Raw genomic sequence first — 14838 nt, 5'->3', positions numbered from 1 at the left:
TTCGATGAGCCTGAGAGCTGATAAACGGCCACTTGACTATAATGCTGCCTCTAACAACCCAAGTTCAAAGCATGCTGGAGCTACTAGTCGTCCTATGGATTTACAAGTTGATCCGCAGCCGCCTGTGTATGCGCCGACACACAACAGCTCAAGCTTAGAGCTAGCTGTTAAATATTAGAGGAAGAGGACGACGACGGCTACTAGCGCGCTCGGCGCGAGCGGCTCGCTCGTGATCTGGCGCTTCTTAGACTGACTCGAACGGCCAGTATGGATGCGTTATTACGGTTCTTCGAGCAATAAACTTCCCCTTCCCGCCTTTCTACTGCGAAGACTCCTTTGTTTTACATTTTTTGGTGCCGAGAAACCCGGGACTCTGTGATCCAAGCGACCCGACAACGAAAGGACTTCGCCGGCAACGAAGATGGAGCGGATCAAGGGCAAGCGAGCAACCCAACGAGCTTTGCACACGCGTCTCCGAAACGAGGCAAGCCAACTCATGGAATCGAGTCATTTTAGCGCTCCGGCGCTTCGAGTGCTGCATGACAGACTGAAGAACTGCAACGACGGACTACGGGTGCTCAACGAACAGTTGGAGGGTTACCTCACGGACGAGCAAGCATCCGAAGACTACATCTCGGTCGCGGATTATGAAGACAACGCGGCAGCAACCTTGTCCCTTCTCTGTCACCACATCGAACAACTTCAGTCTCAAACAACCGCGGATCAAGGCCTACCGACACCTAACGACGCCTCAGCTTCAGGTACGATCTCGGGACATCGTGCCCTCGGTGATACCTCAACACCAGTTGTCGGTGCTTCTCGACTTCCGAAGCTCGACTTGGTTCACTTCAATGGAACAGTGCAACAGTGGCAGCCCTTCTGGGACATGTTCAAGCATGCCGTCCACGAAAATGCCAGTTTAACGAACATCGACCGCTTTCACTACTTGAAAACCCTTTTGGCTGGACCAGCGGCCAAAGCGATCGAGGGAATTCAAGTGACGGACGCATCATATGCAGATGCCATCGAAATTCTAACCAACCGCTTCGGCAACGTGAGGATCATCGAGCAGAAGTACTTGGAGAATCTTCGAATGCTGAGACCAGTGAGGTTTTCTACTGACGTGACCGCTATGAGGAATCTCCTGGATACCGTACACACTAACGTGAGAGGTCTCAAGGCTCTTGGACGATCGGAGCTTTCATACGCTGCGATGCTCGTCGAGATTCTAACGAAAGCGATCCCCAATGACATCGTGGTGGAACACTACAAGCGACAGAGCTTACTACAAAAGCCCGATGAGATCCAGTCGTCAGAGACGGAGCTGCGCCAGCTATTGGATTTTCTCCGACTGGAGGTCGAAGCTCGTGAAAAAAGTGGTCACCAGGATTCCTGCGTTCGCGACACGCACGATGGAAGGCGTGACAGGAAGACCTGTGCCACGCCTACCGCCTCCGTGTTACACAACGAATCCAGCAAGACGAAAGGTAATTGTTTTTTCTGCCTTTCACCCACCCACGTTACGGAAACGTGCACTTCTACAATAAGCCTGCAGGAGAAGAAGAGCCTTTTGGCCAAGTCGGGCAGATGTTTCAAGTGCACGATATCAGGCCACCGCTCGAAAGATTGCCGACGCAATATCCGTTGCGCTACCTGTAAAGGCAAGCACGCAAGAGCTGTTTGTGACCCCAACTACGCTAGCAAGAAGAAACCGAGTGACCGACAAACCCCGAGCTTGCATGCTGCCGCACAAGCACCTACAAGCAATGACGTATTACTGCAGACGTTCCGAGTATGGGCTCTAAGCGACTGCAATTCTTGCTATATAAGAGGGGTCCTGGACAACGGAAGCCAGAGAACGTTTATCAGAGAAGATATATCCAGAAAACTAAGCCTGCCAACACTGAAGAAGGTAGATGTTGAAGTGAAAGCGTTCGGTGGTTCGAGCGGTGCGCCAAAAGAGCAGTTCAACTTGGTTAAGGTGACTTTGATGAGCCAATTTGACAGCTCCAAACACGAAATCGAGGCTTTGGAGGTTCCCTTTATCTGTGATCACTTGCTTGAACCTCCACAGTCACAGTCATTTGTGCAGAAGCTGGCTAATGAAAAGAAGTTTATTGCTGACTTTGTATCGCTTCCTGGCCTAAAAACAGAAGTCGGCATAAGCTTGCTCATTGGAGCCGATCAAATGTGGAAGCTCGTGCTAAACGATGTTTGGTCGCACGACGAAGTGACAGGACTTGCTGCGATCAACACCAAGCTTGGCTGGACATTTCAAGGGCCTGTACCATGCGACGGTCGCATTTTCAAAGTCCGCGCGCACGTTTGTGTCCTTCGCACGAGTTGCACAGAGACTGACGTGTCTGAAACCTTACAGCACTTCTGGGAGCTAGACATCATAGGCATTTCTGACCCTTCTACCCACGACGAGCATGGAAATGAAGTGGTCCGGCAATTCACGGAGAACATAGCATTCAAGAACGGGAGGTACGAAGTAGCGCTACCGTGGAAATCCGTCAACACATACCTAGCAGACAACCGAAGTGTTGCGGTTCGACGCCTACACGGTTTCTTGCGGCGATTTGGTAGTAACGCGGAGCTTCTTCAGCAGTACGACAAGGCAGTCAGGCAGTATGAACTGGATTATCACGCGGAAATAGTCAACGGAAAAGACTCGGCAGAGAGATGTTACTACATGCCGCACCATGCTGTTATCAGGGAATCATCCTCGACGACACGGCTGAGGGTGGTCTTCGATGCCTCGTCACACGCGCATGGAGCAGCGTCTCTGAACGAATTATTAAAAAAAGGACCCAAGATCAACAACAACATGGTTAAAATGCTTGTGAATTTCAGGCTACACAAGATTGGAATCACTGCAGATGTACAAAAGGCGTTTCTTCAAATCGGCATTCAAGAGCCTGATCGCGACGCCTTGCGTTTTTTATGGTTTGACAGCACGCCAATGTCAAGTGAACATGTGCCGAAAATAGTGGAGTATAGGATGACACGAGTGCCATTTGGAACTACAGCAAGTCCATTCCTCTTAACAGCGACGCTCCAGTATCATTTCAAGCATATCGATCCTGCGCTGAGATCATCTGCCATGCAACTTGCCGAGAATTTCTACGTTGACGATCTTGTCACAGGAGTTCCTTCTTCAAAAGAAGCTTTCTGTCTTTATAACGAAGCAAATCTCATCCTCAGCAAAGCGGGCATGAAGCTGCAAAAATGGTCCACCAATGATGATGAGTTAAGAAAGTACATCACGGATAGATTGGACTCTGTCTCAGCAATGGCTCCTACGAAAGTTCTTGGTTTGCTATGGGACACAGCTGCTGACAAGCTTATTCTACACATGACAAGCGTCATGAGGATTAGAACTCGCCTTCAGAACGCCGAGGTCACATACAACGAAAAGCCGCCTCTGCTGCTACCATCCAACCACCCGGTCACGCGACTCGTCATTTTGCAAGCTCACAAAACTGTGCTCCACGGCGGTGTCGGTGACACATTAAATGAACTTCGCGCCCGGTTCTGGGTGCCCAGAGTGCGACAAGTAGTGAAGAGAGTGCTACGAAAATGTGTGATTTGTGCTCGTTTCCGACTCAAGGCTGCGAGTGCACCGGCAGCCCCTCTTCCCAGTGATCGTGTGTGCAATTCGCGCCCCTTTGAGGTTACGGGAGTTGACTTTGCAGGGCCAGTTTTTGTGAAAGATTGCAATGGCGTTAAAGTGTACATAGTGCTATTCACGTGTGCAGCAGTTAGAGCAATTCACCTTGAGCATGTGGTTGGACTTACTACTAACGCTTTTCTCATGGCTTTCAAAAGATTTTGTGCAAGACGTGGAACACCGCGAATAGTTTACTCAGACAACGCTACTACATTCAAGAAAGCTGCACGTGAGCTAGCTAGCATGCACCAGTTGTTGAGGAAAGAGAAAGTCAGCCAGTATTGCTCTACCCACGGCATAACTTGGAAATTTATTGCAGAGAGAGCTCCTTGGTGGGGTGGTTTTTGGGAGCGGTTAGTTAGGATTGTGAAGATGTGCCTTCGCAAGTCATTGGGAAGGGCGTCTGTTGACCTACAACAACTGAGCACTTTGCTGACTGAAACAGAAGCCGTTGTGAATTCCAGACCCATAACTTTCATTTACTCTTCTCCTAAAGAGCCAGACATTCTAACCCCGTCTCATTTTTTGTTAGGCAGCCGTCTCTTGTCTAATCCTAAAACGTCTGATGAACAGGGAGAAATACAGACTGAGCTGCTCAGTTTGTGGGTCCACAGGCAGCTAATAATGGAACAACTGTGGAAGCGATGGCTTCGTGAATATCTACTGACACTTCGAAGCGTTCACTTGAGGAAAGCATCAAAAGCTTATAGCATCAGTAAAGGTGATGTTGTGATTATTCACGAAGACAAGGCTTCCAGAATGTTCTGGAAGACTGGGGTAGTAAGTGACTGCATCCGAAGTAAAGATGGCAACGTCCGTGCGTGTAAAGTTAAAGTACCCAGTGGCTCACAGATGATCCGACCTGTGCAGAAATTGTACCCTTTAGAACTCGCCACCTCAGGCCCCGGAGTGTGTTAAATATTAGAGGAAGAGGACGACGACGGCTACTAGCGCGCTCGGCGCGAGCGGCTCGCTCGTGATCTGGCGCTTCTTAGACTGACTCGAACGGCCAGTATGGATGCGTTATTACGGTTCTTCGAGCAATAAACTTCCCCTTCCCGCCCTTCTACTGCGAAGACTCCTTTGTTTTACACTAGCCGATGTTCTTAACTTCCTGTGCCGCAAAGACCTTGTTTCAAGCAGTCTTACCAAGTTTGATGATCGACCTGAGAACTTTCGCGCTTGGAAGTCATCGTTCAAAGGCGTCGTCAGAGATCTAGGTCTTTCTGCCCAGGAAGAGCTCGACCTTCTCATCAAATGGCTTGGTCCTGAATCGTCACATCATGCTCGGAGGTTGAAATCAGTGCACGTCGATGACTTTTCAACGGGCTTGAACGTCGTGTGGAAGCGGCTAGACGACACATTTGGGCGCCCTGAGGCAATTGAGGATGCGTTGCTTAAGTGGCTGGAAGACTTCCCGAAAATAGCTTACCGGGATAATACCAGACTACAAGAGCTTGGTGACCTTCTACTAGAACTCGAGGCTGCAAAAACTGATCCGTATCTAGCCGGTCTTAGCTATTTGGATACATCAAGAGGGGTAAACAAAATTGTCTCGAAGTTGCCATCTGGACTTCAAGAGAATTGGATGTCAGCAGGGTCGAAATATAAGAAAGAACACAAAACTGCATTTCCACCCTTTTCGGTCTTCTGCAAATTTGTAAGAGATCAGGCCAGCATGAGGAACGACCCAAGTTTCATCTTACACCCACAAAATGCCTCGTCTGAATTCAATCCAAGAAAGGAAGGCAATGTTCCGAAGACCACGCGGCAAAGATCATCTGTGTCAGCGAGAAAAACAGACGTGGATCCTGCTTCTGCAAAGATTAATCAAGATGCCACTACTAACGAGCAGCTGGTGGAATCTAAGGACTTAGAACGGTGGTGCCCACATCACAAAAAACCTCACCCTTTGGAAAGGTGTCGCGCATTCCGCAACAAAACCCTGGAAGAGCGGCTATCTTTCCTAAAGAAGCAAGGGATTTGCCTACGATGCTGCTCATCTAAGAACCACATGCAGTGGCAATGTCAGGCAGTTGTGATGTGCCGCATATGCGACAGTGGTGACCATGCCACACCGCTTCACCCAGCATGGGGTGAGGAGAGCAGTGCGTCTGAGGAGAGTACCGCAGACAACTCAGAAAGACGAGTCAAATCTAGGCGTACCGAAGTGGCAAACGCTGGAAACGACACTAAGTCTTGCGCTAAAATCTGCCTCGTAGAGTTGACCCATGAAACTCAGCCTCAGAAGACACTCAGAGCCTACGCGATCCTTGACGATCAGAGTAATCGCTCGTTGGTTAGGCCTGAACTTCTCAACGAGTTCCAGGTGAAGGGGACCCCTACGCAGTACACGCTACGCACTTGCTCCGGCAGCACTGAAGTGGTTGGAAGAGTTGCTCAGGGCTTCTTCGTGCAGAGCGTGTCAGGCGAAATCAAGTTTCCTCTTCCGCCTCTCCTCGAGTGCGAGGAAATCCCTGAAAACAGAGGTGAAATTCCAACACCTGACGCTGCACGGCACTACCCGCACTTGAGGGCTGTAGCAACTCAGATACCACCTCTTGATGAGGCTGGAATACTGCTCCTCCTTGGCCGAGACATCCTGAGAGCGCACAAGGTTCGCAAAGTAATTAACGGACCCCCCGACGCTCCGTATGCTCAGAAGCTCGACCTCGGTTGGGTCATTGTCGGCGATGTTTGCGTCGGTCGCACGCGGAAAACAAGCAGCGTCAATGTGTTCAAGACCCATGTACTGGACAACGGACGACCATCTCTATTCGAGCCATGCTCGAGGCATTTCTTTGTAAAGGAAGCACCGATTCTCTACGCTGCGGATAGGGTCCCAAAATATTTACATTTGGCAACATTGGATGACACTTTGGCTCCGAATCTTTTCAAACCGACTGAAGAAGACAACCAGCGTGCTTTCTCCATAGAAGACAAGACATTCCTCAAAATGATGAATAGTGAATTCACCCAAGACAAGTTGAACAATTGGGTTGCCCCTCTCCCCTTTCGCACACCGCGAAGTCGGCTTCCGAACAACAGAGAACAAGCTCTGTCTCGTCTGCTCTCGCTACGACGTACCTTGCGAAAAAACCTAGAGACAAGGGAACGTTTCGTCAGCTTCATGAACGAGCTCTTCATCAAGGGTCACGCAGAGGAAGCTCCACCACTTCACGCGGACGAAGAATGCTGGTATCTACCCATATTCGGCGTTCACCACCCCCAGAAGCCTGATCAAATCCGAGTCGTATTCGACTCTAGCGCTCAGCATGAAGGGGTATCTCTGAACAGCGTTCTCCTGACCGGCCCTGACCTGACAAACAACCTCGTCGGGATGTTGATACGCTTCCGGCAAGAACCAGTGGCGGTTACAGCAGACGTCCAGCAGATGTTCTACAGTTTCATGGTTCGCGAGGACCATCAAAACTACCTGAGGTTCCTCTGGTTTAAGGGCAACGATATCTCTAGAGAAATTATAGAGTGTCGAATGAAGGTTCACGTTTTCGGCAACAGCCCATCACCAGCTATTTCTACGTATGGCCTTCGACGAACTGCCCAACAAGCTGCCCCACAATTTGGTGAAGATGCCAGAAAATTCGTTGAAAGAGACTTCTACGTCGATGATGCGCTGAAGTCTCTCCCAAGAGAAGAAGACGCCATTAGTCTGCTGCAAAGAACGCAGAAAATGCTTGCAACATCTAACATAAGGCTGCACAAAATAGCTTCGAATAGGCAGAATGTGCTGAATGCATTTTCTCCAGAAGACCACGCCCAGGGACTCAAGAATCTCGACTTTGCCAATGACATGTCGCTTACGCAGACAAGTCTCGGGCTACTGTGGGACATAGGCAACGATAGCTTCGTCTTCAGGGCTCCTCTTCAAGACAGGCCATATACGCGTCGAGGAGTGTTGTCGACCGTCAACAGCCTTTATGACCCACTAGGTTTTGTGGTTCCAATAACGGTCCAAGGCAAGTTCCTCCTCCGTGATCTCGTGACGAAAGGTTATGACTGGGACACACCACTTTCGGACGAAAAGAAGCAGATCTGGGACGAGTGGAAGAACTCTCTCCAGGCACTGCATCATCTTCACGTGCGAAGAACATATGCGCCTGTCTCGACGCTTGAAGCCGAAAGTAGGGACATACATGTATTTTCAGACGCGTCCACAAGGGCCGTCGCAGCGGTGGAATACCTACGCGTGACCGACAAGCAAGGAAACAGACACGTCGGATTTGTCATGGGAAAGGCCAAGCTCGCTCCACAACCAGAGCACACTATCCCAAGGCTTGAGTTGTGTGCAGCGGTGCTTGCTGTGGAAATGGCCGATTCCATACTACGGGAGTTGGACTTCCAGCCGAACTCGGTCACGTTCTACACGGACAGCAAAGTGGTCTTGGGTTACATACACAACGAAACAAGAAGATTCTACGTGTATGTGGCCAACCGAGTACAGCGCATACGTAGCAGCACGCAGCCTGAACAATGGAAATATGTTCACACCGAACAAAATCCAGCAGACCACGCCACTAGAGCGGTTGCTGCGGCACAGCTTGAGAGCACGAACTGGCTGTCTGGTCCTGAATTTCTCTCACAACGAGAAGAGGAAGCACCGTCGTCAGGCTTCACTCTCCTAAATCCTGATGAAGACAGAGAAATACGACCTGAAGTCCGCACTCTCGCGACTGAGGTTAACAAAAGACAACGACTAGGAGCCGAACGCTTTCTTAAGTTCTCAAGCTGGAAATCTCTCGCTCGTGCTGTGGGAAATCTGATCGGGGTTGTCCGACGCGCAAAGAGCACGTCACAAGAAGAGATAGCTCCCGTTGAGGCGCTCTCTAAAGCCAGACTCGTCATCATTTGCGCAGTGCAGCAAGACGGATTTTTTGAGGAGATACGCTGTATCCAGAGAGGAGAACCAGTCCACAAGAGAAGCTGGCTTCGAAGGCTTGACCCATTTTTAGACGCCAACGGCTTGATTTGCGTCGGCGGCCGTTTGAACAGAGGCGATCTTCCGGACGATGAGAAACACCCTCTCTTAATGCCGGGTCGGCACCATGTCACGACGCTTCTCGTGCGCCACCACCATGAATGCGTGCAACACCAGGGCCGGCACTTCACGGAAGGAGCCGTACGAGCGGCTGGTTATTGGATCGTCGGAGGTAAAAGGTGCATCTCATCCGTATTGGACGCATGCATTTCATGCAAGAAGCTGCGAGGGCACTTTCACAACCAGAAGATGGCTGACCTTCCGGCAGACAGAATCAGCATAGATCCTCCTTTCACGAATGTTGGAATTGACGTTTTCGGTCCCTGGATGGGTGCCTCTCGCCGAACGAGAGGTGGTGTTGCAAAGAGCAAGCGCTGGGCAGTTATGTTCACTTGCTTAAGCATTCGCGCAGTACACATTGAGCTGATTGAATCATTGGACACGTCAAGTTTCATTAATGCCTTGCGAAAGTTCTTATCAGTGCGAGGACCCATCAAGCTAATACGCTCTGATTGCGGGACCAATTTTATCGGAGCATGCAAAGAACTTGGAATCAGCGCAGAGGGCATTCATCGCTCACAAATCGGCAAGTTCCTCGCCGGAAACGGCTGCAAATGGATATTCAATCCACCGCACGCGTCCCACATGGGCGGGGCATGGGAGCGGATGATCGAAATTGCGCGCCGCATTCTTGACTCAATGCTCATGCACTCACGTCATCAACGGCTCACGCATGACATTCTTGCAACGTTTTTGGCAGAAGTTGCGGCCATCATTTATGCCAGGCCCATAACTCCCACTTCGTCTGACCCCGAAGATCCCACCATCCTAACTCCGGCGACACTTCTAACCCAAAAACACGGAAGCGCATCCATAACAACTGGGCAATTAGACACAACTAACCTCTACAAACGGCAGTGGCGTCAAGTGCAAAACCTGGCTGACGAGTTCTGGAAGCGCTGGCGCGCAACGTATATCACTACTTTGCAACCACGCCGAAAATGGCAAGCAGCAAAGCCCGACCTCAAAGAAGGCGACATCGTTCTGCTCAAAGATAAAGAAGCAACCCGCAACGACTGGCCCGTCGGAGTGATTACACGAAGCTTGCCCAGTGCAGATGGAAGGGAACGCAAGGTCGAGGTGAAGACAGCCAGAAACGGGGTTGTAAACACATTCTTCCGGCCAACGACAGAAGTTGTGCGTTTGCTGTCACCGTGATATACTGGTGGTGTCTAACAACGCAGACACCAGACGGGAAGTGTTCTGTGCGCATCGCGAACGCACGGCCGAACTTACAAGAGGGAAGCCAGCCTCCCTTCTTTTTTATTGCTTTCTCTTTCACTGACCCCCCGCGGACTCGGAGCTGTGCGCGAGACAAAGGAGCCGCTCCCTTCGTGCGGTTCCTGGAACTGACCCAGTGACGACGCTGCGAGGTGTCGGGTGGTGTTTCCCGGGCCTGGGGGACGACAACGGGGACGGAAACCGCGGTTCAAGAAGCGCGGGACCGCCAGACTCGCCCCACCAGCCCTAGAGACAGGACCACTTTTTTACGGGGCTAAAAACTGAACGTTTTGTGTGTTTTTAACTTGCTTTTGGCCTTCACAATGTTATTAAAGTTTGTTTTAAATATTCAACTTCGTTCGACCCGTTATCTAGCTGGATAGCGGACGCTTTGATCTCGTCAAGTGCGATCCGCGAGGCCAGCATAAAGTACATTCCAACTTTGGTCTTGCAACTTTGGTCTTCCAACTTTGGTCTTCTACAATCGAGCTTTAGTCTTCTTGAGTGTGCCAGCCGAAATGTGCCGTGCTGCGCGTTTTCAAACAGTGCGTTTCAGCTGACGCTGAAGCGGTGCAGCACCGTCTTCGTACGTAGTAAAAAGTGTTTGCAGATTTCCTTGATGTAGCGGAAAAACACACGGACGTAGAAGAATAATGGAGACACACACAGGCACACATAGTAAAAAGTGGCCGTACATTATGTCTGTAAAAAAATACACTTATTAGGCAATGCACTTACTTCAAACACTATACTTGAGAATAGACGATTTTAGAATGCCGGCTGACACGGTCTTCACAGCAGAAGGCGACGAGGGCGCTACTGAAGTTCCTCCGGTCGAGCGACCTGTTTGAACGACTGTGACGCTCCTGAGTTCCTTTGTGTGTGTGTGTGTGTGTGTGTGTGTGTGTGTGTTTAATCTCCCTCTCTAGGTGTGTGCATTTTTCTTTATCTTTCTGTCTCCCCTTACCCCTTCCCCAGTGTAGGGTAGCAAACTGGATATTTACCTTCCGGTTAACCTCCCTGCCTTTCGCATCTCATTTATCTCTCTCTCTTTATATTTGAGAATAAAAATAAGACAATTATACTTACCTTGCGATAATCGAGTTTATTTCGCTGTAAATGCAGTTTGCCGACGTTTGGCTAGTTGTTTATGTTTCACCCGATAGCAGCGTGGAACCAAGCTTGTATAGTGGCGAAGGTCAAGCCGCTGGTACTGAACACGTTGCTGGTCAAGTTGATGCATGCTTAGCAAGCAAAACATGGTGCAAGCAATGTGGGCGACGACAGCAGGCACAAGCAGAATGTGTACGGGTCCCTCGTCCTCCGAGAGACCGAGAGTCATCACGTTTTTTTGGCAGCGGGCGAGGTCCGCGCAGGGAGCAACAAATTTGACAGGGCATTATTCACGCTTCTTTTTGCACCTATGCGGTTCTAAGTAGCAGCGCAGGCTCGGCTGTCCGCATTATAGACCGTGCATACCTTCGACACTGCAAAGCCAGGGAACGCAGGGAAAACGTGGTGAGAGTGAAACGCATTCTTTGTGGTTTGACGTCGCTTCGCCTGATAGTAGTGAGAAAGAGACGCGCATGTGTTTTTTTATTCTTTTCTTTTTTTTTGCAGAAGCTGCCGTGGCTAAACGATCAGTAGTGCTTGTTCTGATTTTATTATGTATTATAGCTGAAATGTAAAACATGACAAATGGGCCTGTAGAACAACTTAAAGTGGTCAAGTAATTTTTTTTATTATTGTATGCGCTGCTTATCCCAGGAGAACGATAGAGCAAGACAACGTGTGCGCAAGGGGGTAGTCCGGCACACAACATCACCTGCTAACATGCCCCCATGCATTTCTTGCTTCTAGTTAAATAATACAACCTCCCTCTTCGGAAAAAAAATGAAGAGCCACAAAGCAGCGGCAGCCGTATCTAAGAAACATCGCGACAATACCTTACGCGGCGCATAACATGTAAATGAAGCCCAAAAAGCGAGTTCAAGGATCTCGTTCAAGTTCGCCATATTAATTTACTTAATTATGTTAGTATAGTGTCAAAGCCCGAAGGCATTACATAAAAAAAGCGGGCAGTTTTTTTCTTCTTTTCATAAGCAAGAAAGCTTCAAACGTGGCCGCTGCGAGAAGAAACGTAGGTGGGAGGTAGAAAAATATGTCCTTTAAGCAGCGGGAGTAATAAAATAAATCCTAATAAACAAACTCAAGCGACATCGCATACGGCGACAAGGTAAACCAAGCGATGATTTTATAGAAGACGCACTGGCTACACGTGAGTAATTGTATGTATCAAAACACGCACGGCAAGGTTTTGGACACTTTGGAGAGCTTGCGATAAGGTATAGCAGATTCTGGATTCCAGACAGAACTGGTGCACTCGAAGATTGACCCCACCATGAATTTATAAAATAAAACCTTCCCATGAAGAAAATTTCGGAGCAAAAAACCAAACATGTGGTTGGCATTAGTAAATTGAAAACTCAACATACATATTCCAAAAATGTTGCGTGTGGTGTGTATCCCGACATATCTACAAGAGGAAGAAGTTACCAAAGGTGTGTCGTTGAGAGTGTAAGTGGGAGTCTGATTTTAATAAGGAATAAGGAAGCTTATGTATCCCTCTTTGCAAAGTCAAAACAACGATAGTTTTATTGATTAGCTGATATAAGATGCAAACGTCAGCGAACAATTTATTCAAATCTGTGTTGCTCTCACAAAAAGAGTTCACCTACTTGAAAATGTATATATATTTTAGTGGTCTTTTTTTCTTTATGATTGTTTCAATTTCTAATCAGACATAAATTTTATTCAGTAGCTTACGTTTTTATCCAGCAGCGTTCATCTTCTTTCTTTTCCCATTCTATTTTCCTGTATTCTCCTTAAGCTTAGCCTCGCTCTTCGTTCTCAGTAATAGGTCGGTAACTTCAACTCTGTCAGCAATCCGTCAAGGTTCGGAATGGCACGGCGGGCCACGAACATTCCTGTTCTTTTTTTTATTTTTCTTTATTTTCTGTTCCCTTCCAGCGGAGAGCGCCTTGTCTATAGTCGTCTTGGCCGTCTGACCAAACCTTTTCTCTTCACTCCCCCCCCCCACCCCCCCCCCATCCCACCCCCGTCTATCTGTTGTGGCGTTGTCTCTATTCTCCGCCTTCCCCCTTCTCTTCAGTGCAGATATATTTGGCGTCGTGCAACATAAGCATTTCAATATAGGGTAGCGCTGGGCTTGCCTCACATTCTTGTCCCTTCTGTTTTCTGTTATTTGTTTTAGAAATATGCACCAATAGCCCAGCGGAAACCTCTACTTCAACATGGCACCACTTCTTTTTTTCCCGGATTCTTTCTTCGCGGAGGAATTTACGCCTACTGCGCCCGTTGGTCAGAAAAAATCATCTGGCATCAAAAAAAAAAAACACGCACGACAGAGCTTTCCGGGAAAGGCACCTAAGATTATAATGAAGCGGGCCGCAGCAGACACTACTACACGGTTCGATATGCTCTTTATGCAGAAACATAATATAGGGAGCAGTCATCCAAACTGACTTGTATATTACTAGGAATAAAATTTACAGCCGCTACAGAAGTTCAGCTAGCAACGGCATTACTGGCAAGTGGTACAGATGATTGCACCATAAAGTTATGCAGTATTTTGAAATTCACTACCCGCAACACTATTTAAACGACGCACATGTAAGCGCACATGCTTTTTAATTATATACCCCCTTGAATTTGTTATTGCGCCTATCGAGGATGCACACGGCAAGCGCGCATTGCTGCGTTATAATATGGAGTGGCCTTGTGCCACTTGTAAAAAATCTCCGATCGAATGATTCAACACAATAAATACAATTACGCGAAAGTTAACAGCCTTTGTAATAAAACGAAAAAATATGCAGAACATGCATAATATTTTAGTAAGAAACTAAAAAAAATTACAAGAGTGATCTTGTTGCACTTGGCGTGAGCGGTGAAAAATTCAAATAAATTTTGCGTGCTGTAAACATATATAACCGGGAATTGCCAGCGAATGCTGCGTGAAAAATAATATTGAAATGCCGTTCTGTTTGACGGGACGATATTTACGAGTCTATCAAAACTGCTAAACAATGTGGCTATGCCTATAGCTTGGAACGGACGTTATTAACCAATGTTTAGAGACGTACAGCCAATGACGGCACTCTAACGGCAAAGCAGGGCCGGGATAGCCAGTTGCGTTGCCTGGCCTAGCCATTAACGGGCATTCACCGGCAAGGCAGGGCCAGCGCTGGATGTCTGTTACAGTGGCATTGCCAGCACTGGCATTACGGAGGCAACGACGGGCCTTCGTGGCCCAGCCAGTGCCGCCTGCAAACCACCATCGGCCCTAGTTGGCCCCATGTAATGTGCTGCCTGAGCGAGAGCGTTCACCGACGCGGCCAGATCACTTCACAACACGAACACATTCGCATAACGTCACCGGTACAAAGATATGATGATAATTACTGCCGAAAGCAATCGCCTCGTACGCCGGCATACGTCATGTTCTCGCTCCTTCCCGGTCCGGTCAGCGCAGCCTTTCCTCCTCCTCCGCCACGAAAGCAACGTGGAGGAGTCGACTTGTTTCTCTTCGTTCTCTCCTTTTGCCTTTCGCTTTACTTTCTCCCTCAAAGCATTACCCTCACTGCTCCGTACAGCTTTTGCTTTGTAACGCTCTTTCAACGCTTCGGCTCGCTGTTTGCGCGCCCAATTTGGAAGGCTGCATATAAGCGTTGCGTCCGCTCGCCCCCGCACATAGCGGGCCTAGCCTACCGCCGCAGCCATTGTCACGCATAATATTGCTTGAAAGTCCATTTATATGCAGTACTTTACGCTGGAACGAAAATATACCGCATATGTGCCGGGCATT

General features: G+C 48.7%; 1 protein-coding gene across 1 annotated transcript; it reads left to right on the top strand.

Moving 5' to 3' along the window:
• The first annotated feature begins 1213 nt into the window (after positions 1–1213).
• LOC119454449 (uncharacterized) lies at positions 1214–11597 on the top strand. The gene is made up of 3 exons (XM_037716379.1): positions 1214–1487; positions 5896–8129; positions 11571–11597. Exons 1-3 carry the CDS (start codon positions 1214–1216, stop codon positions 11595–11597), a joined length of 2535 nt encoding a protein of 844 aa, XP_037572307.1.
• Positions 11598–14838: the final 3241 nt, after the last annotated feature.

This window comes from Dermacentor silvarum, chromosome 5 (assembly GCF_013339745.2).
Source record: "Dermacentor silvarum isolate Dsil-2018 chromosome 5, BIME_Dsil_1.4, whole genome shotgun sequence".
Classification (NCBI taxonomy): Eukaryota; Metazoa; Arthropoda; class Arachnida; order Ixodida; family Ixodidae; genus Dermacentor; species Dermacentor silvarum.
The sequence above is the reverse complement of the archived record's forward strand: the minus strand, read 5'-3'. Positions and strand labels throughout refer to the sequence as shown.

What these genes read in the sequence shown, in the direction of transcription:
- LOC119454449 (XM_037716379.1), top strand. Translation starts at nt 1,214, where the DNA reads ATGCTCGTCGAGATTCTAACGAAAGCGATCCCCAATGACATCGTGGTG. An exon ending in CGAATCCAGCAAGACGAAAG is followed by an intron (nt 1,488 to 5,895) that starts GTAATTGTTTTT and finishes TCTGCCTCGTAG; the next exon opens with AGTTGACCCATGAAACTCAG. An exon ending in ACGTGTATGTGGCCAACCGA is followed by an intron (nt 8,130 to 11,570) that starts GTACAGCGCATA and finishes TTTTTTTTGCAG; the next exon opens with AAGCTGCCGTGGCTAAACGA.